The sequence below is a fragment of the Peromyscus eremicus genome, chromosome 1 (genome assembly GCF_949786415.1).
Source record: "Peromyscus eremicus chromosome 1, PerEre_H2_v1, whole genome shotgun sequence".
Taxonomy (NCBI): domain Eukaryota; kingdom Metazoa; phylum Chordata; class Mammalia; order Rodentia; family Cricetidae; genus Peromyscus; species Peromyscus eremicus.
Window position 1 is genome coordinate 173377319 of NC_081416.1, and position 27028 is coordinate 173404346.

Here is a 27028-nt window from a genome sequence, read left to right on the forward strand (position 1 = left end):
TTGAACTGTTCAATGCCTGATTGAGCTACAAAATAAGTTCCAGGCCAGCCTGGGCAGTTTAGTAGATCCTGTGTTTAAAATGCAACGAAAGAGCTGGGGATATACATGGCTTAGTCATAGAGCACTTGTCATGCATGAAGCTCTGGGCTCAATCCCTACTGTTGCAAAAGAAAAACAATACATCTGATAGGGCTGGAGAGGTGGCTCAGTGGTTAAGAGCGCTTTCTGTTCTTGCAGAGGACCTGGGTTTGGTTCCCAGCACCCACACGGTGGCTCACAACCACCACCCATAGTAACTCCATTTGTAGGGGATCTGATGCCCTCTTCTGACCTCCTCTCTGTCATCAGGTACACATGTACATGCAGGCAAAACACTCATACACATAAAATAAACAAAAGAGACAGGCAGATAGACCTGGAGCTGGAGGGATGGCTCAGTGGTTAAGAGCACTGGCTGCTCTTCCCGATGATCTAGGTTAGGTTCCCAGCTCACAACTACCTGTAACTCTAGTTCTAGGGGATCTGACACCCACATCTGGCCTTCAGGAGCAGTAGGAATGCACATGATGCACATATATACATGCAGGCAAAATATCCATGCACATGATAAAATAACAAAAGAGAGAGAGAGGAAAGAAAAGAAAGTTCCCTGAGTCTCCCCAGTACCCTGATTCTGTACTTGTCCTGGATTCTCAAGCCACTGCGACCTCCCCTTGGTACCTGGGTCTACCCACAAGGCACCTGCCCCTCCAGGGTTCACTCTCATAGCTCCACCCACTCACACAGCCCAGCCTCTTTGACCACCCTCCTCTTACGGTCCCACCCACGTTTTGGCCTGGGCCCACCCCCATTGCTTTGTAGTTCCGCCCACCCAGACCCAGCTTCCCCCAAATCTCTGACAGCCTCACCTACTAGGTGTGGCCACACTCTTGCTCTCCCACACCCACTTAGCCCTCCTGGTCCCCATGCTCACAGCCCATGAAGTCTGAGGCCTGGCTCCTCCCTACCTCCTTGTTTCCTAGTCTGTGTACCAGGCTCACCTCCAGATGAGATCTGGCTCCAGGGGCTGGCTGGGTACATAAAAGCTGCGTTCTGGATCTGGTCATTGATGTCCTCGTCCTCATTAAAGGGGAACGTGCCACTGAGGCTGACGTACATGATCACACCCACGGACCACATGTCCAAGGAGCGGTTATAACCCTGGTTGAGCAGCACCTCGGGGGCCAGGTAGGCGGGTGTGCCCACCACTGAGCGCCGGAAGGACTTCTCACCAATGATGCGGGCAAAGCCGAAGTCACACAGCTTCACCTGCGAAGGGGACCAGGCGAAGGCTGTCAGGGATGATGGCGTCACCGCCCCCACTGTGTGGCCACACCACCGCCACCTCGGTATTCCGAACAACATGGAATGCTGGTTCCAATCTAGGATGTGCCACTCGCTAGCTGAGTGATGGCACGTAAGTGACGTTCCCCTCTCTGTGCCTCAGTTTCCACATCTCTAACACAAGGAAGAACATAACAGCACCTGTCTCAGAAGGGCCAGCATGAGGATGGCGTGAGATCATCGCACGCAGCTCACTGAACTGTGCCCAGTATGAAGAAATTTCTATTAAGCGCTCCCTATAGCCATCTGTCTGCCTCCCAGGATGGGTTGCAGCCTCCGAATGACCCTTTATTGGCGGTTCCCACTGGACAGGTGGGTGAACGGACTGAAAGAGGGAACAGAGGCAACGCTCTAGAAGCCCTGTCCAGTTGGAATGGGCACATGACTTCTAACAAGGGCTCTGATGCCTCCATACTGGGAATGGGTTAACTTCTAGGACTTTGTGGGCATTAAAGAGAGACAGGCATGCAGGGTCTGCTCCTGCAGGCAGCAATCCCAGCTACTGGGGAAGCAGAGCTAGGAGTGTTACAAGTTCAAGGCTAGCCTGGACTACAGACTGAGTTCACAGTTAGCCCGAACAACTCAACTTATTTACTGTTTAATGCAGAACAAACATAGATTAAGAAAAAGAGCTGGGCCGGGTGGTGGTGGCGCATGCCTTTAATCCCAGCACTCGGGAGGCAGAGCCAGGCGGATCTCTGTGAGTTCAAGGCCAGCCTGGACTACCAAGTGAGTCCCAGGAAAGGCGCAAAGCTACACAGAGAAACCCTGTCTCGAAAAACCAAAAAAAAAAAAAAAAAAAAAAAGAAAAAGAGCTGGAGAGATGGCTCAGCGGTTAAGAGCACTGGCTGCTCTTCCAGAGGACCTGGGCTCAATTCCCAGCAACCACATGGTGGCTCACAACTGTCTGTAACTCCAGTTCCAGGGGACCCAACACCCATGACAAAATACCAACACACACTAAAAAAAAAAAAAAAAAACTAGGCAGTGGTGGCACATGCCTTTAATCCCAGCACTCAGGAGGCAGAGGTAGATGCTCTGAGTTCAAGGCCAGCCTGGTCTTACAGAGTGAGTTCCAGGACAGCCAGGGCTACACACAGAGAAACCCTGTCTTGAAAAACAATAGATAGATAGATAGATAGATAGATAGATAGATAGATAGATAGATGATAGATAGGAAAAAGAAAGAAATTCTGAGCATGAGAGGGCTTCCAAGGAAAATACTGAGACCTTATCTTAAATAAAAATTAAAAGGGATTGGATTCACTTAATGGTAGAGCACTTGCCTAAAACCTCCCAGTGAGGGGCTGGGGGTGTGGCTCAGTGGTAGAGCCCCTGCCCAGAATCCCCCAGTGAGGGGCTGGGGGTGTGGTTCAGTGGTAGAGCCCCTGCCTAGAATCCCCCAGTGAGGGGCTGGGGTGTGGCTCAGTGGTAGAGCCCCTGCCTAGAATCCCCCAGTGAGGGGCTGGGGTGTGGCTCAGTGGTAGAGCACAGGCCTAGCATAAGCAGAGCCCTAGGTTCCATCCCTAGAAGGTGACCGAGGCGAATGGGATGTAAGGGAAGTGAGGTGGGGGCCACTTTCTCTACTGTCAGTGAAGGAAAGGGATGCATGCATTTTTTTGTACCTCTTGTCTTTTTCTCTTTGTTCTAGCTAGACCATGGACCATGAAGGCCAGCAGCACCACCAAACTGGCTTAGACATAACAACAGGGAAGAGGGTGCCCAGCACCATGTAGTACCTTTGCAGGCCCAGAATACATGGGCGAGATACAACTGGGGTGGGATCAAGCCCCTGTCTTAGGAAGCCATGTCACCTAGGGTCTGAGGCTCACCTGCATCTAGACTGTTAGTCACTGCCCACCCCCTTGCTGTCAGGGCTTGCTGCAATCTAGGAGGGGACATAACAGACCTGAGGAAATGGATCGGCTGATGCCAGCAGCACATTCTCTGGCTTCAAGTCACAGTGGACGATGTTCTTGAAGTGCAGGTGTCTCAAGGCCACCAGGATCTGAGGAGAGGAGGCAGGGCCAGTGAGACAGGAAGGAGAGAACCAGCCCTGATGTCCACACCCCCGAGCCCCACCCAGACCTTCCCCTGCACCCCTAAGGATGCTACCTGGGTGAGGGAGTCTTCCAGGAAGGAATACCAGAAACGGTAGAACCATTTACCCTCCAGAGTTAAGAGCCTGATATAGAACTCTAGAAAGGCCGGGCTACAGTGGGGAGGGTGGGAAGACCCAGCCTCGAATCCTAACGAGCTATGAAAACAGAAAGGGCTCCCAAGACATGTGGTGCAATTCAAAACATTTTGAGGCCTGATGTGGTGGTGCACGCTTTTTTTTTTTTTTTTTTTTTTTGGTTTTTTGAGACAAGGTTTCTCTGTGTAGCTTTGCGCCTTTCCTGGAACTCACTTGGTAGCCCAGGCTGGCCTCGAACTCACAGAGATCCGCCTGGCTCTGCCTCCCGAGTGCTGGGATTAAAGGTGTGCACCACCACCGCCCGGCAATGGTTTGTATTGCACTGGGCATTACTTTCACGAAGGGGTGTTTGTCTTAGTTAGGGTTTCTATTGCTGTGAAGAGACACACGTCTTCCTCTTATTATTATTATTATTATTATTATTTTTTTGTCGGAGCTGAGGACCGAACCCAGGGCCTTGCACTTGCTAGGCAAGCGCTGTACCACTGAGCTAAATCCCCAACCCTGGTGCATGCTTTTAATCCCAGCACTCAGGAAGCAGAGGCAGGTAGATCTCTCTGAGTGTTCGAGGCCAGCCTGGGCTACAGAGGGAGTTCTAGGACAGCTAAGGCTGCATGCGTGGTAAGACCCTGTCTCAGAAAACAAAACAAAGCAACAAACAACAGCAAACTTTGTTTTGGTTGGCAAGATGGCTCAGCAGGGAAAGGAGCTTGCCACTAAGTTGGATGACCTGAGTTCTATTCCTGGATCCCACGTGTTGGAGGAGAGAAGCTACCTCTGCAAGTTGTCCTCTCATCTACACATGTGTACTGTGACATGTGTCCTCCCCCGCCTCACATATGTGTGCGTGCATGCAGGTGCTCTCACAGACATGCAGACACACACACACACACACACACACACACACACACACACACTAAATTTAAACTTTAGATTTTTGTTTTGTTTTTAATTTTAGAGACAGGGTTTCTCTGTGTAACAGTCCTGGCTGTCCTAGAACTCACTCTGTAGCCCAGGCTGGCCTCGAACTCACAGAGATCCACCTGCTTCTGCCTCCTGAGTGCTGGGGTTAAAGGCGTGCGCCACCACTGCCCAACCTCTTGTTCTATTTTTAAGACAGGGTCTTATGTATCCCTGGCTAGCCCCAAACTCACTATGTAGCCAAAGCTAGCCTTGAACTGATGGATCCTTATACCTCTCGGGGGCTAGGATTACAAGCCTGTGTCACCACGCCCTGCTGAGCTCTCAGGACTTAACCATACCTACCTGTAAGGGTGGTGGTGGGGCCTAATTAAGTTCCTGAGGCAAAGAACTGGGTCCAGTGCTTAGAGGTGGAGCAGGCAAGAGCTCCGAGGACAGAAATCTGCAGAGAGAGAGAAAGGAGAGAAAGAGAGACAGAGACAGAGAGACAGAGAGACAGAGACAGAGACAGCAGGACAAAACGGAAAACCAGAGAAAGAAACTACTTAGGTTGATGAAAACACTCAGCTCCCTCTTCCACAGTCAGGGTGTGGCTCTCTATCTCCATCTCCCAGTGTGCCTAGAAAATCCAGGCATACTGGAGGGGGGGTGTACAGACAGACAGAGCGGCAGCAAAGTACAGTATAGGATGCATCGGAGCTAACAGAAAAGCCGCTCCAGAGCGAAGAGAGTCCCAGGCAGAGGGGAGGCCCTCCAGGGAGAACTGAAACTCGGACCACACCAGGGAATGCTGAACAGGGCAAAGGTTCAAACTCCATGGTGGCCAGGTAGTGGTGGTGCACGCCTTTAATCCCAGCACTCGGGAGGCAGAGCCAGGCAAATCTCTGCGAGTTCAAGGCCAGCCTGGTCTACAGAGCGAGATCCAGGACAGGCTCCAAAGCTACACAGAGAAACCCTGTCTCAAAAAACAAAACAACAACAACAACAAAAAAAAACCCTCCATGGTGAACAAAAGCCATAGTGAATCGATAGCCTAGCTAGCATGCACAAAGCCCTGGGTTCCACCCCAGTACTGCATAAGGTGGATGTGGTAGCTCATGCTTGGATTCTTAGCACTGGGGAGGTGGAAGAATTCAAGGTTCTCTTTGTCTACATAGCAAGTTCAAGGCCAGCCCAGGATATAGGAGACATGTCTCAAACAGCAACAGCAGCAGCAAAGGAAAAAAAAAAAAGAAGAAAGAAAGAGCCGGGTAGTGGTGGCACACATCTTTAATTCCAACACTCGGGAGTCAGTGGCAGGCAGATCTCTGTGAGTTCTAGTCCAGCCTGGTCTACAGAGTGAGTTCCAGAACAGCCAGGACTGTTACACAGAAAAACCTCATCTCAAAAAACTAAAATAAGGGCTGGAGAGATGGCTCAATGGTTAAGAGCACTTACTGCTCTTCCAGAGGTCCTGAGTTCAATTCCCAGCAACCATATGGTGGCTCACAACCACCTGTAATGAGATCTGGTGCCCTCTTCTGGCCTGCAGGGACACATGCAGCCAGAACACTGTATACATAATAAATAAATAAATCTTAAAAAAAAAAAAAAAAAAACAAAAAAAAAAAACTAAAATAAATAAATAAATAAATAAATGATTTTTTTTAAAGTACTAATTTGACATAAAAACATAGAAAAAATAACTCAAGTGTGTGGCACACACTTGTGACCCCAGCAGCAGGGTGGATAATGAGGAGAATCATGTGAGGCGAACATCAAGTACATGAGAGCCTGTCTCAAAAAGCCAAAAGCCAATATGAAATTTCCTGAGCCTGGCAATTATTTTTATCCAGCGTTAAGAAGAAGTGTGAAAGCACACATCCTCCCACTTGGTTGGTGGGAAAAGATGGAAAAAGTTTCAGACAATAAACATTGTTTTTTACTTCTTGAGACAGGCTCTCGGGTAGCCCAGGCTGGCCTTGAATTCACTACACAGCTAAGGATGGCCGTGAACTCCGGATCTCCCCGCCCGCCTCCCATAGCAGTCTGTGCCACCATGCCAGGTTTATCCTGAAGCCCCAGCTCAAGGCTGGGTGCACACTAGGCAGGCAAGCACTCTCTCAACGGAGCTAACGAGTGGGCTGCCTAGAGGTGTATTCAAACTGTCCCACAGCTCCGGCCACGCGGCCAGTGAGGAGCTGGGCGTGGTGAAGCACACCCATGCTTCTTTCGGGCACTTGCAAAGTGAAGGCGGGGGGAGCAGGAATTCAAGGCCATCTTTGGATGCAAGTCAGAAGCCAGCCTGGACAATAGGAGTCCATGTATATATGCAAATGTCAGGGGGTGTGGCTCTGTTCTCTGTGGAACCCACAAAGCCCTGGGTTTGAGTCCCAGCACTGTACAAACTGGGTATGGTGGTACAGGTCCATAATCTCGGCTCTCAGGGAATAGGGGCACAAGGATCCGAAGTTCAAGATCATCCTCATCTACATAGCAAGTTCCAGGCTAGCCTGGGCTACACAAGATCCTTTCTCAAAAAAGAAAATGAAGCCAGGAGTACTGGTGCGCACCTTTAATCCCAGCACTTGGGAAGCTAATTAAAACTGTCAATAAGAGCTATTACTATGAAAGGGGCAAACTGGCTTTTCCCCTCCTCTTTCAATCCTTCACTAGGTTCTTCTACCAATGCTCTGCCAGATTCTGCTTCATGCTTGGCCCAGGTTGGGGAGCACTTGAGACACAGTTGTGACCAAGATAGCCTTCTGCTTGGATGGTGGGTGTTGTCACCACAGTGGGCAGGGCTGACACAGGGAGAGCAATAATGTTATGGTGTTTACTGAGGCCTGAGTGTCGTTTTCTTTTCTTTCTTTCTTCCTTTCCTTTCCTTTTTTCTCTTTCTTTCCTTTCTTTCTTTCTTTCTTTCTTTCTTTCTTTCTTTCTTTCTTTCTTTCTTGCTTGCTTGCTTGCTTGCTTGCTTTCTTTCTTTCTTTCTTTCTTTCTTTCTTTCTTTCCTTTCTTTCTTTTTGAGATAGGGTTTTACAACGTAGCTCTGGCTGTCTTGGAACTAAGTAGACCAGGCTGGCCTTGAACTCATAGAGATCTACCTTTCTCTGCCTCCCAAGTGCTAGGATTAAAGGCGTGCGCCACCACACCCCGCTTCGGCCCCTCCATAATTTATCTCTTATTGCTATTAATTAGATTTCCATCTATTTCTCTTAACTCTGCCCAAGGCACCAGCCTGTTCTCCGGGCCTCCGCCAGGGGGCGCTCGGGGCCGGCCCGCAGCGCACCTGCGTGATCAGGAATTTGGTGAGGCGCTCAGGAAGCCGGCCCTTCTCACTGGAGAGGATCATCTCCAACATGTCCCCGTGCAGTTTCTCCATCACCACGAACACCTTCTCAGGGGTCTCGAACATGCACTCGAGGTTCACGATCCCGGGGTGCCGCAGACTCTGTCCGGGAAACGGGGAAGAGGGGTCAGGACTGAGGATCAGCACGGCAAGAGGTGGGAAGCGCTTTGAGAGGTCTTTGCCTGTGAACTTAAGGGGAAGGCCTGGGCGGCAGGAGGGTATGGCAAGAACCTTGGGAAGATAGCAAGCTCTGCTGCTTTGGCTTCTGTTTGATTCATTTTCTTCTTCTGGTACTCATGCATGGTAGGCAAGTGCTCTACCGCTGATCCCCTAGCCCACAAGATCTTCCTATGGCTCCCTAGGTACCTTTAGAAGAAAGCCCGCTGGTATCTTGCTGCCCTCCTCCCTGGCCTCATTTCTTCCACCGCTCTAGGGTTTCCTGTCACCTGCACAGGCTGGTCCTGGCCCCTCTCTGCTCAGAACACTTCTCAGTTCCGGCATGGACATTTTTTCTTCCAGGAAGCCTAACTTGATCATCCCTAGACTGTGGCTCAGGTTATACTTAGAAGGAGTAAGCAGGAAGGGCAGGCTCTTGGCATGCAAGGGCATGGCCGGGTCTCGGTCCCTGCGGGTCACCTGGAGAATGGCCACTTCATTCCTGAGCTGGCTCTCCTGCTTGGTGGGGAAGCGCAGTTTGTCAATGACCTTGACTGCAACATCTCTGCCAGTCTTCCTGTGTTTTCCTGGGGGCAGGGCATAGGAAAGGAAAAGGATCAGAGGTCAGAACCTCCCGGTTCCTTCTATCCCTCTATGGGGACCAAGATGGACTTGAGCAAAGATATTGGAGGCCTTCAAGGTTTCTCTGAGGAGTTCTCAGTATGAGGGATGGGAGGGCAGGGCTAGAGAATAAAAGTGGGAGGAGCTGGGGGTGTGGCTCAGTGGTAGAGCCCCTGCCTAGAATCCCCCAGTGAGGGGCTGGGGTGTGGCTCAGTGGTAGAGCCCCTGCCTAGAATCCCCCAGTGAGGGGCTGAGGTGTGGCTCAGTGGTAGAGCCTCTGCCTGGAATCCCCCAGTGAGGGGCTGGGGTGTGGCTCAGTGGTAGAGCCTCTGCCTAGAATCCCCCAGTGAGGGGCTGGGGTGTGGCTCAGTGGTAGAGCCTCTGCCTAGAATCCCCCAGTGAGGGGCTGGGGTGTGGCTCAGTGGTAGAGCCCTGCCTAGAATCCCCCAGTGAGGGGCTGGGGTGTGGCTCAGTGGTAGAGCCTCTGCCTAGAATCCCCCAGTGAGGGGCTGGGGTGTGGCTCAGTGGTAGAGCCCCTGCCTAGAATCCCCCAGTGAGGGGCTGAGGTGTGGCTCAGTGGTAGAGCCTCTGCCTGGAATCCCCCAGTGAGGGGCTGGGGGTGTGGCTCAGTGGTAGAGCCCCTGCCTAGAGTCCCCCAGTGAGGGGCTGGGGGTGTGGCTCAGTGGTAGAGCCCCTGCCTAGAATCCCCCAGTGAGGGGCTGGGAGTGTGGCATCTGCCTAGCATTCAGGCTGCCCTGGGTTTCACCCCCAGAAAAAGAAAGAAGAAAGATAAACGAGCTAGGCATGGTGGTACAATCCTGTTATCTCAGCATTTGGAAGACTGAGGCAAAAGGGTCACAAGCTTGAGACTACCCTGAACTGCAAATTATAGGTACAGTGAGAGCTTTAAGAAGGGCAGATGTGGTGGCACACGCCTCTAATCCCAGCATTTGGGAGGCAGAGGCAGACAGATCTCTGAGTTTGAGGCCAACCTGGTCTACAAAGTGGCTACACAAAGAAACTCTGTCTGGGGGTAGAGGGGAGGATAACATGGACAACTATATTCATAACCAATGAAGCCAGAATGTACATCTCCTGTACTGTGTAGTTTTGTGTGTCAACTTGACACAAGCTAGAGTCATCAGAGGAAGGAGCCCCAGTTGAGGAAATGCCTCCATGAGATCCAGCTGTAAGGCATTTTTTCATTTAGTGATCAATGGGGGAGGGCCCTGCCCACTGTGAGTGGTGCCATCCCTGGGCTGCTGGTCCTGGGTTCTATAAGAAAGCAGGCTGACCAAATAAACAGCTCCCCTCCATGGCCTCTGCATCAGCTCCTGCCTCCAGGTTCCTGCCCTGTTTGAGTTCCTGTCCTGACTTCCTTCAGTGATGAACAGCAACACTGAAGTGTCAGCCAAATAAACCCTCTCCTTCTCAACCTGCTTTTTGGTCGCGGTGTTTCGTCACAGCAATAGAAACCTTAACTAAGACATCTCCTACTAACAACAGGCAAGAAGCCCACTGGTTTTCTTGATGAGAAAAGGAGCCTGCAAATCTCTGTACCTGGGGTCCAGCTTCCCAGCTCCAACAAAACAGGAGACGGGCAGCGAGGAGGGCATGGCACCACCTGACCCCGGGCAGCATCTGAGCCAGCCCTGTGGCATCCTTACCTCCATAGACCACTCCAAACTGCCCGGAGCCCAGCACCTCATCTGGGAAGATCTGGTAGACAGTGGCGATGTCCTGTGAGGGAGAGACAGCACGGTCATGGGTACAAACTGGAGGTGAAAGAGGGTCAAGGAGACAGGGGACCAGGTCGGAGGTCGGAGGTCGGAGGAGAGCTAACAGGTATGATAGCTTTGTTGGCTGAAAGAAGGTCCAGCCCAGGCTGGCCTGGGGCAGGGGGTTGTCTTGTAATGGATGTGGAAAGACCTGGGCCAACAGTGAGCAGCACCATTCCCTGGCTCTGGTTTCCTGGACTGTATAGAGGAGGAGGAAGTGAGTGAGCAGCAGGCAGGCACACACGCATTCCACTCTGCTCCTGACTACAGATGTGGCCAGCTGCCTCCAGGCCCTGCCAACTGAACTGCCTGCAGTGATTGGCTGTATTCCGAGCCAAAAGAGACCCTGTCTCTCCTAAGCTGCTTTAAAATTTTTTATTTGATTGTTTAATTAGGTTTGTTTTATTTTAAAGTTTAACAAAATTAACAGTTTACTTTTTAATTTTAATAGAATAAAAATTGTTTCATTTTTCAATTTATTTTAAATATGTGTATGCGCAGGACTGCAGGTAGCTGAGCAGGCCAGGAGAGGGCATGGGGTCTTCTGGAGCTGGCGTTCACACGGGAGGGTTGTGAGCTGCCCAAGGTGGATGCTGGGAATCCAACACAAGTCCTCTTCAGGACGAGTGCTCTTAACTGCTGAGCCATCTCTCCAGCCCCGCAAGCCACTTTGAGCAGGGTAGCTTGTCATAATGACCCCAAATGAAAGGAAGACAGAAGGAAACTGCCCCACGGTGGCAGGAGACTTACCACGTTCTCTTGGATCTGACTGTTGGACACAGAAATACTCAGAGAAGCCCGTCCTGGGAGGAGGGGAGAGACAAGCGAGTGGGATCCAGGCTCAGCACAGCTGTGACCTGTACCTCCCGAGGCTACACTCTGAACCTTAACTTCCTCATCTATAAACTGGGAATACAAGAGTGTGTGTGTGTGTGTGTGTGTGTGTGTGTGTGTGTAGGGGGGGAGGTAGACCAGATGTACCGAGAGACTCCAAACGGGACCTCGCATTCCCGCGCCTACGTTTTTACCCAGTGTCCTCGGTGCCGAGGAATGGAGGCGTGCTGGTCCCAGTTAACAGAGCAGGAAACTGAGGCTGGGAGGGGCAGTCGCAACAGAGTTCAGCAGCTTCCCTGGAACTTACCCCATCGCATTACAAACTCAACTGAGGCATCTACAAAGTCCTGTTCCTTCTGCCACCCAAACGCTTCTCTTCCTCATCTCCCGTTCCCACCCCACGACAGTCCCATCTAGACTACGGTTCACTAGCCCCTACCTACAACTTAGCCAGACTCATCCCTGTTCTCCTTGCCCCATTCTGCCCCTTTCCCTCTCCTCTTTTTAAAAGATGTTATTTTTACTTTTAGATGTGTTTGTGTAGGTGTATGTGTGTATGTCTGTGTGTGCATGTACTCACACATGAGTACAGTTGTCCACAGAGGCCAAGAGAGGGCACAGGAGCCCCTGGAGTTACAGGCGGTTGTGATTCACCCAGGGAGTCCTTAACCACTGGGCCATCTCTCCAGCCCCCTTTCTCTCCATTCTTCCTCTTCTTCCCACTCCTACTCCTTCTTCTTTGCCAGAATCTTGCTGGAGAGCTCAGTCTGGCTTTGAAATCACTGCTTGGTCTCAAACTCATAGCAATCCTCCTGCCTCCACCTCAGAAGTGCTGGAATAGTAAGTGTGTGGTGCTATCTACGCCCGACTCAATCCTGTCCTTTTCTGTATATAATCCCCATTCAACAAAGCCAGAGGGACCTTGTCCCTCCCCTACACTCGGCTCTGCCACAGCTCTTCCATACCCTCAGGGGGAAGCTCAGGCCCTCTGTGACAGACACACAGGCTGACGTAGGCATCATCTATCCGTGGCTTTGACCCGCTCCAGGCTGCGTGTTCCTGACATACTGGCCTCCCTCTGGCGCTCATGTGCAGAAGGCTCGCTCCTGCCTCCTCTCTTTGGTCCACACTGTGCCAGAGATGTGCTTTCTCGGGTAAAGTGCCCCTGGCTTCCCAGCTTCTTCATCTCAGTCCTGCCCTACTGACTGGTACAGAAGACGGACTTGGAAAACTCCCATGGCTAGTCTCAGAGGTGACACCCCCAAGGTCAGGTAAGGGTTTCACAGAGACACAAACCCAGGCCCAAGCGCCCCCAGCCTTCCTCCAGGCTCATTCCTTTTCCCCGGATACCTACAAGCCTTTCTAGCATCATCTCACAGCGCCCTGGGCGGGGACTCACTGTGCGGTGTGTGGCCTGGGGCACTGGGTGCATCTTGAAGAATGACGGGCATCAATGCTTGGCGGATGGCTGTCTCCCAACCCCGAACCGCCTCTGTCCCCTGCCCACTCGGCCCTCCTGGGGCCCCGCCGGGTGTCTCGCCCACAAAGTAGGTGACATTGGCCGTGATGATCTCGAAGCAGTGTGGGTTGGTGCCCGGAGGTACGAGGCTGAAGTTCTGAGCCGACTCCACGGCAAGGATTTCAGACAGTGGGATTTCCTGGCAAGGGATGGGACTGTCAGTACAGGCAAGCCTGGTGGGCCAACCCTGCAGCTCCTGTGCTCTCAGAGGGCCACATAAAAGCCACAGTCAGTAAGGACGACAGGCCTGGTCTACACGGAGGTCAGGAGAGGTCTCCCAGCAGTCCCCATATTAGCCATGGACAGGGCGCAGAACGTGCAAAGGCCCCGAGGAGAGCTTGCTGTGCCCATCACGTGGGACAGGACCTGGCACACCGTAGGCACTTGATAAGTGTTTGAAATGAAGGACATGAGGCTCCACAAGGACACCAGGGGCCATACAGAGAAGACTGGATCGTGTCTAAGGGCCCTAGAGAGCCACAGAAAGGTCTGGAGCAAGGAAGTGCAGTTTACGGCCATGTGCAGAAAGTCCATGGGACAAAAGGGGATCAGAACAGTAGAAAAGAGGGAGGCTGTGGAGAGCAAGTGCAGGAACTGTGGTGCAGGCACAGCACCAAGAAAGGAAGACAGGGAGGAAAAGAGGAGAGGGAACCTGAGTGACAGCCAGGCTCAGTGGTGCAAGTCTATAATCCCAGGCACAGGGAAGGTCGCGGCAGGAGGAACACAAGTTCAAGGCCAACCTAAGCAACTTGGTGAGACCCTGCTTCAAAAACAAAAAGTAGAAAGAAGGCTGGGGGCATGGCTCAATGGTAGAGCCCCTGCCTAGAATCCCCCAGTGAGGGGCTGGGGGTGTGGCTCAGTGGTAGAGCCCCTGCCTAGAATCCCCCAGTGAGGGGCTGGGGGCGTGGATCAGTGGTAGAGTGCTTACCAGGCCTAAGTTGGACCCTGGCTTTGAAAAAGTGACTTATAGTTGGCGGTGGCACACGGCTTTGATCCCAGCACTCAGGGGGCAGAGGCAGACGAATCTCTATGAGTTTGAGGCCAGCCTGGTCTATAGAACGAGTCCTAGGACAGCCAAGACTACACAGAGTTAACCTTGTCTGGAAAAACCAAAAAAGGAAAAAGTGACTTACGCAACAAGCTACGTGGTGAGCTAGAGACAAGAAAAGGTAAGAAAGACGCAGGCCTGGGCCTGTCAAGGAAGACATGGCAGAGGCCTGGGGAACCTGATCTTCATTCCAAGATCAATGGAGTCACCGGAACACTGGTGACTTTATGTGTGTGTTTTACTTTTGAGACAGGGTCTCATGTAGCCTAGGCTGGCCTGGAACTCTACCCCCCAGTGATCACAGACTCATCATCATGTCTGCCTCTGAAGGTTTTAGGAAAGACCTCCCCCCCAGCTACAGAGAAGCAAAGTCACACCCAGAGACTACTGTGAAGAACCGTGCAGAAGCCGTGACAGTAGCTCAGGGCCCCACAGGGGGGCTGCGGAGAAGGCAAACTGCGGGCCATCCATTAACTTTAAAGTACTCACAGACTTGTTGGGCATGGTGGAACATGCCTTTAACCCCAGAAACAGAGGCAGGCAGATCTCTAAGTGCCAGGCCAGTCCAGCTACAGCACCAGGGGTCCTGTACAAGCCAGGCCCCAAGCTCATTGCTTTCCACAGATTATTTTTTAATTCTCACACTGGCCCGGGGGCAGAACTAGTATCTGAGACTCTTTACAGGTGAGATACAGGAGGCCTCAGGGGCTAATGAACCTGCTGCCTTGCTCCCCAGCTGGACCGAACGAGGCTGGTGGGCAGCCCTGGCCTCACAACTAGAAGCAAGGAGACCGCGGGTGGGGGATTGTGGGAGTTGTGAGGGTTCCAGGTGACCAGTGGAGGAGGAGCAGGAGAGAGGGAGGACATAGGCCCACCTTGTAATATCTGTTGGTCGTGTTGTTCTGGAAGAGGGTGATACATTTGCAGTCTAGGCGCCAGTAGTGCCGCTTCCTCTGCGGGAAAGTCAGGGGCAGGGTGAGGTTGACAGCCAGGTGGTTTGCAATGCCCAGCCTAGCTCCTCCCCTAGCTGGGACTGTGGTTCTGCTCAGCCTCACCCATCCTGCTGCACATCCTGCCCAGCCTCCTTCCTCTAACATACCCTCGATTCTAGCACTGCCTGCAGAACCCCGGCTCCTAGACCCAACTTAACCTGGACTTTCCCAGCCCTCCCCTCTCTAACTCCGCCCACCTAGACCCCACCCATCTGGCCACCGAGTATGCCATCTGCTCTAGCTTTTTCAACAAACCTATAAATCTAGTCACACCCAACTAGCCTCACCAACCCACTTTCCCGGCCCGCCCATAATTCTGACCACGCCCACCCAGACACCCATCCATAATTCTGACCACGCCCACCCAGACACCCATCCATAATTCTGACCACGCCCACCCAGACACCCATCCATAATTCTGACCACGCCCACCCAGACACCTATCCATAATTCTGACCACAAGGTGGGAGATTCTGCCCATACAAGCTTTGGGATCCCGGTCAATTCAAGTTCTTCCAGCCCACCCAGAAATTTAGCCACGCCCACTTGTCCCCACCCACCCAGACTAGCCCCACCCCCACCCCCATCCCACCCCCAACTCACCAGTGTGTCCTTGTTGCTGTAATGGACCACCCAGCCCTCCCGCAGGGTGGTGCTCGATTTCCGGGTCGTGTGTCTCACAGACTGTACCACCCGCATCAGGGGGATATATCCCAGCGAGCTGCGGAGGAATGGGCCAGATGTTACACATCACACGCAAAAATAATGTCCTGCCCGGGGCCACAGGGATATCTTGAGCTGTTTCTTTCCCTACTGAGTTTTTACATTTTCATAGCAAGAGGACTCTTGCTTTTATGATTTAAGAAAAAAATACTTTCAGTGTTTGTGTGAACGCATGCCATGCGTGTGGGTGTGCCTTAAGGCAGAGGAGGATGTCAGAGTCCCAGGAGCAACAGTTACAGTCATTGTCGGCCTCCTGACGTGGGTGCTGGGAACTGAACCCAGGTCCTCCGCAAGAGCAACAAGGGCTCTTAACCACCCAGCCACTCTCCAGCCTCCCCCCCCACCCCAGGATTCTTTTCCCTTATTATTTTGTGTGTGTGTGTGTGTATGTGTGGGGGGTCTGTTCCATCACTGGAAAGAGAAGGAGATGAAGGACAACTCTGTGAAGTCATGTGGCTGACAGGGATTAAGCACCTTTACCCACGGAGCCATCTTGCTAACCTGGCTATGTTTATTTTCTTTTTAGATCTATCTGTTTTAGCTGGCATAGTGGTGCATGCTTGGAAGGTGAGCCTCTGAGTTCAAGGCCAGCCTGGACGACAGAGCGAGTTCCAGGACAGCCACGGTTACACAGGAAAAAAAAAATTCTTTTATGTTATGTGTATGAGTGTTTTGCTTGCACAGCATGGTGCCTGAAAGAGCCAGAAGAGGGTGTCAGATCCCTTGAAACAGCAGCTTCAGGTGTTTGGCCACGGGGTGCTAGGAACTGTACCCAGGTCCTCTGGAAGAGCGGCCAGTGTTCTTAGCCGCTGAGCCGTCTCTCCAGCCCCTGGCTTGGCCTTCTAAGAGAATTTCGTGTATCCTGGGCTGGCACTGGTCCTCCTGTCCCTGTCTTCTGCGTCCTGGACTGCAGGTGTACCCTGCCACACATCGTTTACACAGTGCCAGGGGTCACCCAGGCCTTCCTGCTGGCTAGCCAAGCACTGTACCTAACTGAGCCCCAGCCCGGGCAGGAAGGTGACTCTTGAGAAGGCCAGCTTCTCAAGCTAGCTGTAGGTTAGGCACCTGTCTGCCATGCAAAAGGCCCTGGGTCCTGGCCTCAACACTACAATATTACAAAAGCAGGCTGTCTAGCAAGTACCTAACTGCTCTGTGCCTCAGTCTCCGGCTTTCCAAGGAGCTGGGCACAGAGCCTGGCTTACAGATGACCTCCAGTGATTGCGACCTGGCATCTCGACCCTGACTTGGCAGCTCTGAAGGCCTGCCTCCCTCTGGCCACACAGTCGCATGCTCACCTCTACTGCTGAACACGCCACTTTCCTGGACCCTAGCTCAAAGAGGCATGGCTCGCTCTCTTTTCTACCTAACCACTCAGGGCACTACTGGCTGAGATGTACAGTTTGCTGTTTTTCTTTCAAACACTAATAAATTGTCCTTGACCTTTAAAAAGAAAGCAAAAACAAAATCTTTTAAATGATCAAGGAAGAAGCCGGGAAGTGGCGGCAAAACCCTGCAATCCCGGCACTCGGGAGGCAGAGGCAGGCAGATCTCTGAGTTCGAGGCCAGCCTGGTCTACAGAGTGAGTTCTAGGACAGCCAGGGCTACAGAGAGACCCTGTCTTGAACATTCTCGCCCCCCACCCCAAAAAAATTAAATGTTTTTTAAAAAGAAAAGAAGCAATAGAGAGAACCCAAAGATAAGGCGGGACTCAATCATACACTAACATCAGCCATCTTAGAGACAGGAAAGCAGAGGCTTGTGGGGGGCCGGAAGGGAGGGAGCCTCCTGAAGGGGCCCTGGGTACCTCTGGGCCTTGCCTCCCTCGCCTTCCTCTTCCTCGCTGGCATGGAGAGCATTCTCTGAGTGGGAGCCTGGGATGACACCAGAGTCATCCAAATCGTCTGAGAGGGAGCTCTTGTCGGCCTCACTGTAATCGGTGGCCTCCTCCATCGGCACGTCTGTTGGGGACAGGGGCATCAGAAGGGCCTCCATCCAGTCCCACCCCGTCCCTCCTAGATGCTGAGAGTCTTACCTCCATTGATGAGTGCCTCCCCCAGACAGTCATTAGGGACGCGGGTAGCACATCGTTTGTGACAGTTGAACTTGCAGTCTGAGGGGACGGGGACAAAGGGACGGACAGGAAAGGAGAGAGTTACTGTGTGTGCACGACAAGGTCTCACTATGTAGCCTAGGCAGGCTAGCACCTAATTCCTGGCAATCCTCCTGCCTCAGCATCAATAGCGCTAGGATTACACTATAAAGACTGAGGCGATAGCTCCACAGGTAAGAGCCACAAGTATAGATTCATTTATCTATCTATCTATCTATCTATCTATCTATCTATCTATCTATCTATCTGAGCTAGGGTCTGTTGGTAGTTCAGACTGGCCCAGAACCTGCCATGTAGCCAAGCATGATCCTCTTGCCTCCAACCCCCAAGTGCTGGGTTTGTAGGCATGGGCCATGTGGACAAACTTTTTTTTTTTATTAGATGTATTTATTTAGTTAATTGTGGGTGGGGGTGGGGGTGTATGCATGCACAGGTGTGTACGTGAGTGCCATAATGTGTGTGTAGATGTCAGAGGGCAACTTGTGGGAGTTGGCTCTCTCCTTCTACCACGTGGAACCTGGGATTGAACTCAGGTCATGAGGTTTGGCGGCAAGCACTTTTAATCTGTTGAGCCATCCCAATGGCCTGGGCCTTTTTATTTCTCCTTTCTTCCAGATATTTTCATTGTTGTTTTGAAGATCTCCCAAAGCCTAGGAACTGGGTAAGGCAGGAGGTGACTTAATTCCCAGGCTGATTATAGGCTTGTGTGCTACTGTCTGGCTCAAAGGTGGGGTACTGAGGATGGAACCCGGGGCCTCTAGTATGCTAGGTGGGCACTCTACTCTGTGAGCGACATCTCCAGCCTTCTCACATTTCATGTAGCTCAGGTTGGCCTCAAACTTTGCAGCCGAGGCTAGTCCTAAACTCCTGACCCTCCTGCCTCAACATCTCAAGTGCTGGGTGGGATTACAGGTGTGTAATTCCAGAAGTCTTGAATATGTATCTGTATATATATTTGGTTTTTCGAGACAGGGTTTCTCTGTGTAGCTTTGCGCCTTTCCTGGAACTCACTTTGTAGCCCAGGCTGGCCTCACAGAGATCCACCTGCCTCTGCCTCCCGAGTGCTGGGATTAAAGGCATGTGCCACCATGCCCAGCTCCAGAAGTCTTGAATCTTCTGGTTCTAAGGTTCCCTGACTCTCAGATTCTTGGGTTTTATAGTGAGGACTCTATCCTGTTCTAGGAATCTAGATCTCCAAGGATTTAGGGTTCCAGAACTCCAGTGACTTCTAGGATGACCTGGATTCGGGACATGGATATGGGCTCCTGGGCTCCTCTGGACGGGGTTTTCAGACCCACAGCCTTCTCAGCTGGCCCCTCCCACTGACCTTTGCACTGCAGGCCCTGGCGGAACAGACCCTTGAGCAGCTTCTTACAGGCCTGGCAGACGGTGGGCCGTGTGTAGCTGTGTATAAGGAAGGTGTGTGGCACCTTCACCTTGGACATCAGCATCTTGTCCAGCTCGATGGGACGGCCTGTGTAGAAGGAAGAGGAAGAGGAGGAGGACGACGACGAGGGTGGTCTGCGAGGAAGGAGGTCGGTGGTGCTACGGCTCTACCCAACAGCGCGGGTGGAAGGAACGGATGAGTGAGTGCATTAGCACCTGCCTGGCCCCATCAGCCCCCAGCCTCGAACCCTCCCCACTCTCCAGCCCCTCACCAGCTCCTCAGCGGTGCAGGGGAGGGACTCGGAGCTGCCTAGGCGCACAGAGTGGCCACTGGCCAGGGACGTGGATGACAGGCGGCGCTTGCGAGCGCCGCTGCAGTTGTTCGGGATGCTGAAGGCACAGCGTTTGTGGTAATTCAGCCCGCAGCCTGTAGGGGGCGCAAGACCATCAGAGCCAAAACCCGCATTCACTACTAGGCATGCCCCCCATCTTAAGAAATCACCCTGTGCTTCAAGCACACACGGTGTACTGTCCTGCCCCCCCCCACACACACACACAGCAAAAGTGGACGGGGCACCCCAAGACTCAGTGCTGCAGCTGAAGGTATTTTGTGTACTGGATTCAAGTCCACATCCTGTGGATTCTAGCCTGGTTGATGAACGCCCCTGATTTTCACTAGACCCAAAGCTGTGAAGAGCTATAATGATTCCCAGCCTGTAGAATTCAGCCTGTGATCCCAGACAGGCTGCCCTGAGCATTGTGGCCTGGCCAGCCTCGAAGTCCTACGGGCCACTTCTTCCAGATAAATAGTTACTATTTCTCTCCTGTTCTCTTTCTTTGCCTGGGCCCTGGCTGACACGGGCTGGCTCTTCCATCACCTCACCTCGAGATCTCAGCAGTGGCTAGAGTACTTGTCACTCTTGTAGGGGACCCAGGTTCAGTTCCTAAAGCCCATGCACGTGGTGCAACATGTAGTCAGGCAAAACACCCATGCATATAACATATAAATAAATAATAAGTTAAAAAAACTTCCCTAAAGGCTTACTCTGGGAGCCCCATCTTCCTATGCTCTATCTCCAGACCTGAACCAGACCCCTCCCCTGCTCTGTCCAGGAACCCTTAACTTCAGTTACCAAGGATCGCCTCCTAGGCCCTGCACCCATTCCAGAGCCAGGAGCCCAGGCCTCTCACTAGTCTACAAACTTAGCCTGAGAACCCTAACCTAGCCCACTAGCCCCACCCCCTGGGCTCCGCCCACAGACTTGAATCCCACCCTCCCCCCAAGTTCCCTCTCAGCGTTTACCTCGCCCATCTTCTAAGCTCCACCCCTTGACCTGAGCCCAGTCCCAGGCACAGCCTTCCCAACCTCCCGGGTTCCGCCCAGTCCCTTAGGCCCTCACCATCACACTTGAGGCCCTGGCGCACAAGACCGAAGAGCATCTCCCCACAGTGGTCGCAGAAGGCGGGAGCACGGTACGAGTGCACAGTGAGAGCATGTGGGCGGATCTGGAAGTCCTCGAAGGTGGCCGAGGCTGTGGGCAAGGAGGCACATACACTTGAACAAGAGGGTAGATGTCTGGTCTACATAGTGAGTTCCAGAACAGCCAGAGCTACATAGTGAGACCCTGTCTCGAAAAAAAAAAACCCAAAATAAATAAATAAAACAAAATAGTCCTGGAGCCAGCGAGACAGCACAGCAATAAAAAGGTGCTTGCTGCCAACACTGGTGATCTGGGTCCCGATCCGTGAGTGCATTTGGTGTATCAATTCCCAGAAGCTGTCCTCTACACACACACACACACACACCCCAAATCCCAGCTCTCCTTTACACACACACACACACCCCAAATCCCAGAAGCTCTCCTTTATACACACACACACACACACCCACACACACCCCAAATCCCAGAAGCTCTCCTTTACACACACACACACACACACACACACCCCAAATCCCAGAAGCTCTCCTTTACACACACACACACCCCAAATCCCAGAAGCTCTCCTTTACACACACACACACACACACACACACACACCCCAAATCCCAGAAGCTCTCCTTTATACACACACACACACACCCTAAATCCCAGAAGCTCTCCTTTATACACACACACACACACACACACACACCCCAAATCCCAGAAGCTCTCCTTTACACACACACACACACACACACCCCAAATCCCAGAAGCTCTCCTTTACACACACACACACACACACACACACACACACACACACACCAAATCCCAGAAGCTCTCCTTTACACACACACCACCCAATCCCAGCTCTCCTTTACACACACACACACACACACACACACACACACTAAAGGTCAAACAGTTTTGGTGGGCTGAAGGTATGGCTCACTGGTACAGACCTTGTCTTGCATGTGCAAGGTGCTAGGTTCAATCCCCAGTATCCCAAAGGGAGGGGGCTAACTATCTAGGTCCAACGGTACACATCCTTAATCTCAGTATTCCAGAGTTAGAGGCAGGGGGAGCTCTTTGAGTTCCTGGCCACCCAGGGCTACATAGTAAGACCTTATCTCAAATAAATAAACATAAACTAGCTAATTGGTTTCCCCAAGACTTCTAAAGGGGCACATCTCTTGATGAGTTCCATCCCAACTTTTTAAGATGGTTGACTTTACGGTTTTTTATGTGTATGGTGTTTTGCCAGCATTTATGCCTGTGGAGGTCAGAAGATGGGGTCAGATCCCTTGGGACTAGAGTTTCACAGTTTGTGAGCTCCTGTGTGAATGCTGAGACTCGAACCCCAGTGCTCTGAAAGAGCAACACGTGTTCTTAACCACTGAACCAACTGTCCAGCCCAAATGTCTCACTCTTTAGCCCAAGCTGGCCTTACTCGTACTGCACTTCTCTTGTCTGTGCCTCAGGAACGCTGGGATTACAGGTGAGCCCCACCATGCCCACCCTCAGCCACCTCTCCCAGAGGCCCCGCCCCCAGGGTGACCGCCCGCTTCTCACCCGACAGAACCACCTCCACCAGGTCGCCCTCCTGGATATCTGCAGCTGATCGCACCAGCTGCAGGAGGTTGGCCGATGTGGGGTCATGTTTGAAGAGCAGGATCTTGTCGTACAGGCCGTAGAAGCCACACTCCGGGAACTGAGGGGCAGGGAGGGGGTGGCGACAGATAAAGCTCAGAGCCGCCTGCGGCAGCAGCGGCGGCGGCAGCCTACTTGAACCCTCTAGGGGCAGAACTGGCTGTTTCCCCCGGAAACCGAGACCCTACAGCCCACCGCTTCCTGCCTGGCCCCTCCCAACCCCAGCTCGAGCCAGCAGGATGCTGGGGCCCCAGGTGTGCTGGGTTGGAGCACTGGCCAGTCTGGGGGCGCGACTGGCAAGGGGAGGGCTGAGGGCCAAAGCTGGGGGTGGGGGGCGGTTTAAAGGCTCCAGGAGCAGAATAGACACTTTGAATTTTCCAGAGCTGGCGGGACACTGAGTGATCACCCCCTCCTCTTTCGGCCACATCTCCACCCCAGCTTCCTTCCTGAATCCATTGTCCCTGTTACCTGGCTCTTAGCCCAGTATTGGAGCAGAATGAACTAGAAAGGGGGGGGGGGCTAGGGGTTTTGGGGGAGTGCTCAAGATAGCTAGAGGTAAGGAGGGCTCCCCTCATCCAATGCTCCAAAACCCAGGTGTCCAGGTCCCAGCTTAGGAAGGGGCAGGAAATGAAACCCCGTAAAACAGAAAGTGAAACCGCCCAGGTGGGGCACCGGGACGGAAGGCAGGCAGGAAGGGGCCCTAAACAGCACCTGTACCCCGGGAAGAGCAGAAAACAAACTAGGCTGGGCCTGAGGAGGGGAGGCTGGGAATCTGAACTCTGGTACCAAGAATTTCACTCCAGGCACAATGTACAGGAGCCCCAGCCCTGCTTCCCATTAAGCCGGCTGATTTAAGAATGCCAGCTGGGCTGGACTTTGGGGAGTTGGTGGGCACAGCAACCCCCCACCCAAATCTACAGAAAGCCAGTACTGCCTTGCCCCTCATGGTGACTTAATCTAGTTTGTTTATTTCTCTTTTCTTTTTTTCCCCTTGAGACAGAGTCTGGAAATGCCCTAGCCTGACTTAAAGCTCGCGATGCTCCTTCTCAGTGCTGGGATTACAAAAGTACCAGGCCTGGGAGGTCTTTTTCTAAACTAGTTTCACCAGCTGGAAAAAATGGGGGAGGTGGCCCTGTTCCTTCTGCTTCCCCGAAGCCCAAAGGATCCAGTTCCAAGAGCCTGAGAAAAGCCTAAATCCGGATGTTTTTGGATTCCAGTGTGCTCTCACTCTAGAGTTATACATTCTGGGTTCCAGCTGTAACTGTCCTATTATTATCAGTGTCATCTAGGATTCTTACGATGTAGCAACACTATAAACTTAAGATTCTAATACTTGAATGCCTTAGTATGAAAAGATCTCAATATCTAACTTCTCAGGACTCCAAAGTTCTCCATTTTCACAATCAGGCACTTGAACTACACACAAGCACCACCACCACCCTGGGATGGGGGTTGGGGTTCTGGTGGGAATGGAACCCAGGGCTTTTGCTTGCTAGGCAAGTGCTCTACCAGCCTGGTCATAACTTCTGGTTGTTTTCTGAGACAGGATTTCTTTGTGTAGCCCTGGCTGTCCTGGAACTCACTCTGTAGACCAAGCTAGCCTTGAACTCACAGAGATTCACCTGTCTCTGCCTCCCGAGTTGCTGGGATCACAGGGGTGTGCCGCCACCACCCGTCCCGCCTGGTTGTAACTTTTAACGTTCCTAGGATTTGGGCATCCCGTCCTACTTGGTTCCCTCTTGACACTCAGGGGATGGATCTTGATATCTAAAGCTAAGAGGAGCATGCGGAAGCCGTGATTAGGAGAGCAGGTAAAGCCTGCAGGGCTTCTGGGGGTGCCGAGAGGGTACACAAGGAGTGCCTTGCTCCTTCACACCCCATCTTAGGCCTGGGAAAGGGTAGAGGTTGTACTCGAGACCTTGCTTGCCCCTGGCAGCTTGTCCACACACCCACACCCACACATGTCACCCGATCACCATGGCCAGTATGGCTTCAGTTTCTACTGTTTCCAAAGAACGGAGGCCCAGGGTGGGACCAAAGAAGAGGTCCCCCTGATCTGCAGCTCCCACTTGCCCCTTCCTCCCCACTCCACACCTGGCAAGGCCCCTCCCTTCCTCCCTGCCCGCTGCAGAAAACAACAAGCAGCGACACGCAATTTGGGGAGGCCTTTGGGGCACCCCACCCCTACCTGGGCCTCTCTCAAACCAGTGGTGGAGTGAGGACACAACCGGAGAGTAGTGCCCCTCCTCGGCTCAGTTACCCAGGCCCCTTTCTCTCCTCCCAACAAGCCCCAGGCCCCTTCTGAAGCCTCCTCTCCTTTATGAGGAGAGCCCCTATGCACTCACCTTTTGGTCCACGATAGAACAGGCTAGTTGCTTCACATGAGCTAACTCGGAGGCTGCCGGCAGCAGCACGAACTCCCGGGTCAATCCGATCTGGATGTGGAAGGAGACCCCCGAGCCCGGGGTCGGGATCTGAGGCAGCAGAGGTGGCGGCGACTGGAGCTCCAAGCCACCGGGGGGCGGAGGAGACCCGGGCACCGGAGAACCCGGGACTCCGGCGGGATGGGAGGGGGCGGCGGCCATGGGGGCCAGACCCCGACCTGCCGCCCGGAGCTCGACCTGCCGCCCTGAGCTCGCTGAGGAACCTGGGACCTAGATCCGAGCGCTCTCGTGCGGTGGTGGTAAAAACGCAGGCATTTGAGAGAGAAATCTGTCAGGTTGAGGGACTGGAGGATGGCGGGATCCTGGGCAATGAGAGAAAAGGAATCTAGTGGGTCAAACGCCCGGAGTCAAGGGAGCACAGAAAAGTAGTGGTTTGGAGGGTACCCAGAGATCGGAAGACTGCAAGAAACCAGAAAAGAAAATCGGGTCGGGCAGGGTCCCTGGAATCAAAAGACCCCCACGATCCAAGGCCCCTGGGAGAAAGAAGGTTGAGAGCGGAGCAGGGGGATCCCAGGATCCAGTGGGTTTGACGGCAGGCTGGAACTCAGAGCGGCCCGAGGATGCTCTGCCGTGTGGGTAGAAAGTAGGAGTCTTTGGTCAGGGACCTAGTGGATCATAGGGACCCGACTGGCTCAGGGATGGGGAGAGAGGGGTCCGCAGGGCCAGGGCTGAAAGAAGAGACTCTCACAGGTCGCGAAAGTTGGAGAAAAGTTGGGTCAGGGGCGGCGAAGAAGGGAGCGTTACCGGAGGCGGGGCGGGTGAGGGGCAAGGGAGGGTCGCACAGCGCGGTGGCTTTTTTCCCCCTTCAAAGTTTAAGTCGGCGGCAGCGGCCCAGAAGGAAGTCTCGGGAACGACGGCGCAGCCGGCCAATCAGCACGGGGCTCCGTGACGTCACAGGGCGGAGCCTTCACCGAGGGGCCTGGGGCGGAAGGGGAAGGCGGGACCCCGTACTAGGGAGTTGGTGTGGAGTGGGGGGGTGGGGGGTATCTGGTGGCTGGGGTGGGAGGAGGGCGGAAGGTCCAACGCTTCCTCCGCACGCTCCAGTCTGGAAAGTTGACTTGTCGCAGCAGTCCACCGCCGCGGACGGGAGGGGCAGGCGCTTGGTCGTTGAAAGAGGGAGCTGTCAGGCTGGCCCGCATCCGGCGCCAACCCCAGGGAAAAGGTCGGAATTCGGTGTCAAGTCCGGTGGCTTTCCGGCTCTTGGTCCTATACCCCACCCCACGTCCCCAGCTCGACAACACACCAGTACACAGGGGGGAAGTGGAGGCCTCAGGATGCACTGGAGAGCTTAGCCTCTTGTCTGTCTCCAGTGAGTTGAAAGGGGCACGGAGAACCCCCAACCAAGGCGGCATGCCAAAGGGCAGCACCACTTCATAGACCTCTCATGAGACTTGACCGGTGCCTACATCTTTCCGGCTGTGTGACTTGAGGTAGGGGCTTCCCCACTATGAGCCTTCGTTCCCCTGTCAGGAGGCTGCATTTCAGAGATGGAATACGGGTGCCTGGAACACAGCTAGTCCAGTTGATGGTGCTGCCCTTCAATTTTGCAGAGAGAAGGGAGGCACCAAAGTCACTCAGGGGCTTCTGGCTGGGTCTGTTAAGTGAATCGTCCAGCATCTGGCTAGTGAGGTGGCTCAGTGGGTAAAGGCGCTTGCCACCAGGCTCACTGGCCCGAGTTCAATCCTGGAGACTAATAATCAAAGGAGAACCAGCTCCTCTGGGTTCTCTGAAATAAATAGTGCAACGCCAGGAAATCTAAAAGGTTAACATCACTGAGAGCCCATGAGCCAGGCCTGTGTAATCAACCCCATCTCCATCAGGAGCAATTGTGACTTCTACTCTGAATCAGGCAGAGGCTACCAGTTAGTTTCCACATCCAGGACGCTGGAGTTTTAGAGCGGCAACTTGTCCACAAGAGCCCCCCCTTATGGTTCAGAGCTGCTGGGGGCAGCTGAGGTTGGTACAGTGCTGGCTGTCACCACATCCGGGGAGCAGGGGCTGGGGAAGGAAGTCTGAGGCTGGAGTGAAAACCCAAACTACCACCTGGGGAAGCTGCAGAGAGCCCGAAGGGATGGGGGGAGGCAAGGCCACGTGGAGCTCACAGTCTGGCCACTTGAGTGTCACTAAAAATCACATACCCACCTGCACCTTCTCCTGACGGGCAGTCCCCAGAAGGACCACTGGCTTGGGACTTGGACTTACAGTCCTTTTTACCCCTTGACCCTTCTGAGGGGCTAGAAGGTGGAGGGTGGGGGGCATGCTGTGCCTGCTGGCTAGAGTCACCTCACTCTCTCTCTGTAGTGTGGACTCGCAGCCCCTCTCCACTTTCTGAGGCCATGAGGATGGCGAGAGGACAAAGGCCTAACCCTACAGGTTGAAGCTGAACAGAGGGGAAGGGGAGGGGCCTCTGCACTGCTATGCGGACCAGGTACCTGCATGTCCTTCACAGAACCTGCCTGTTCTGTCAGTCCAGGAATGGGTATGGGGCAGGAAAGGGGCTTTAGTTCTTATTCTTAG

At 53.2% G+C, this 27028-nt stretch overlaps 1 protein-coding gene across 1 annotated transcript in view; it reads right to left on the minus strand.

The window, feature by feature from the left end:
• Positions 1-25367, minus strand: part of Prkd2 (protein kinase D2) — a 29073-nt gene extending 3706 nt beyond the window's left edge. Inside the window, exons 1-17 of the mRNA XM_059281150.1 lie at positions 25256-25367; positions 24413-24813; positions 21990-22128; positions 20400-20531; positions 19272-19426; positions 18941-19166; positions 17536-17613; positions 17308-17461; positions 15384-15501; positions 14664-14741; positions 12621-12879; positions 11138-11190; positions 10277-10349; positions 8469-8575; positions 7773-7934; positions 3293-3391; positions 1041-1308 (exon numbers count right to left, since the gene is read on the minus strand). Of these exons, the coding sequence (XP_059137133.1) occupies positions 1041-1308; positions 3293-3391; positions 7773-7934; positions 8469-8575; positions 10277-10349; positions 11138-11190; positions 12621-12879; positions 14664-14741; positions 15384-15501; positions 17308-17461; positions 17536-17613; positions 18941-19166; positions 19272-19426; positions 20400-20531; positions 21990-22128; positions 24413-24652 (2341 nt within the window). The 5' untranslated portion in view covers positions 24653-24813; positions 25256-25367. The remainder of the gene's footprint in view (positions 1-1040; positions 1309-3292; positions 3392-7772; positions 7935-8468; positions 8576-10276; positions 10350-11137; positions 11191-12620; positions 12880-14663; positions 14742-15383; positions 15502-17307; positions 17462-17535; positions 17614-18940; positions 19167-19271; positions 19427-20399; positions 20532-21989; positions 22129-24412; positions 24814-25255) is intronic.
• Between the last annotated feature and the right edge of the window lie 1661 nt (positions 25368-27028).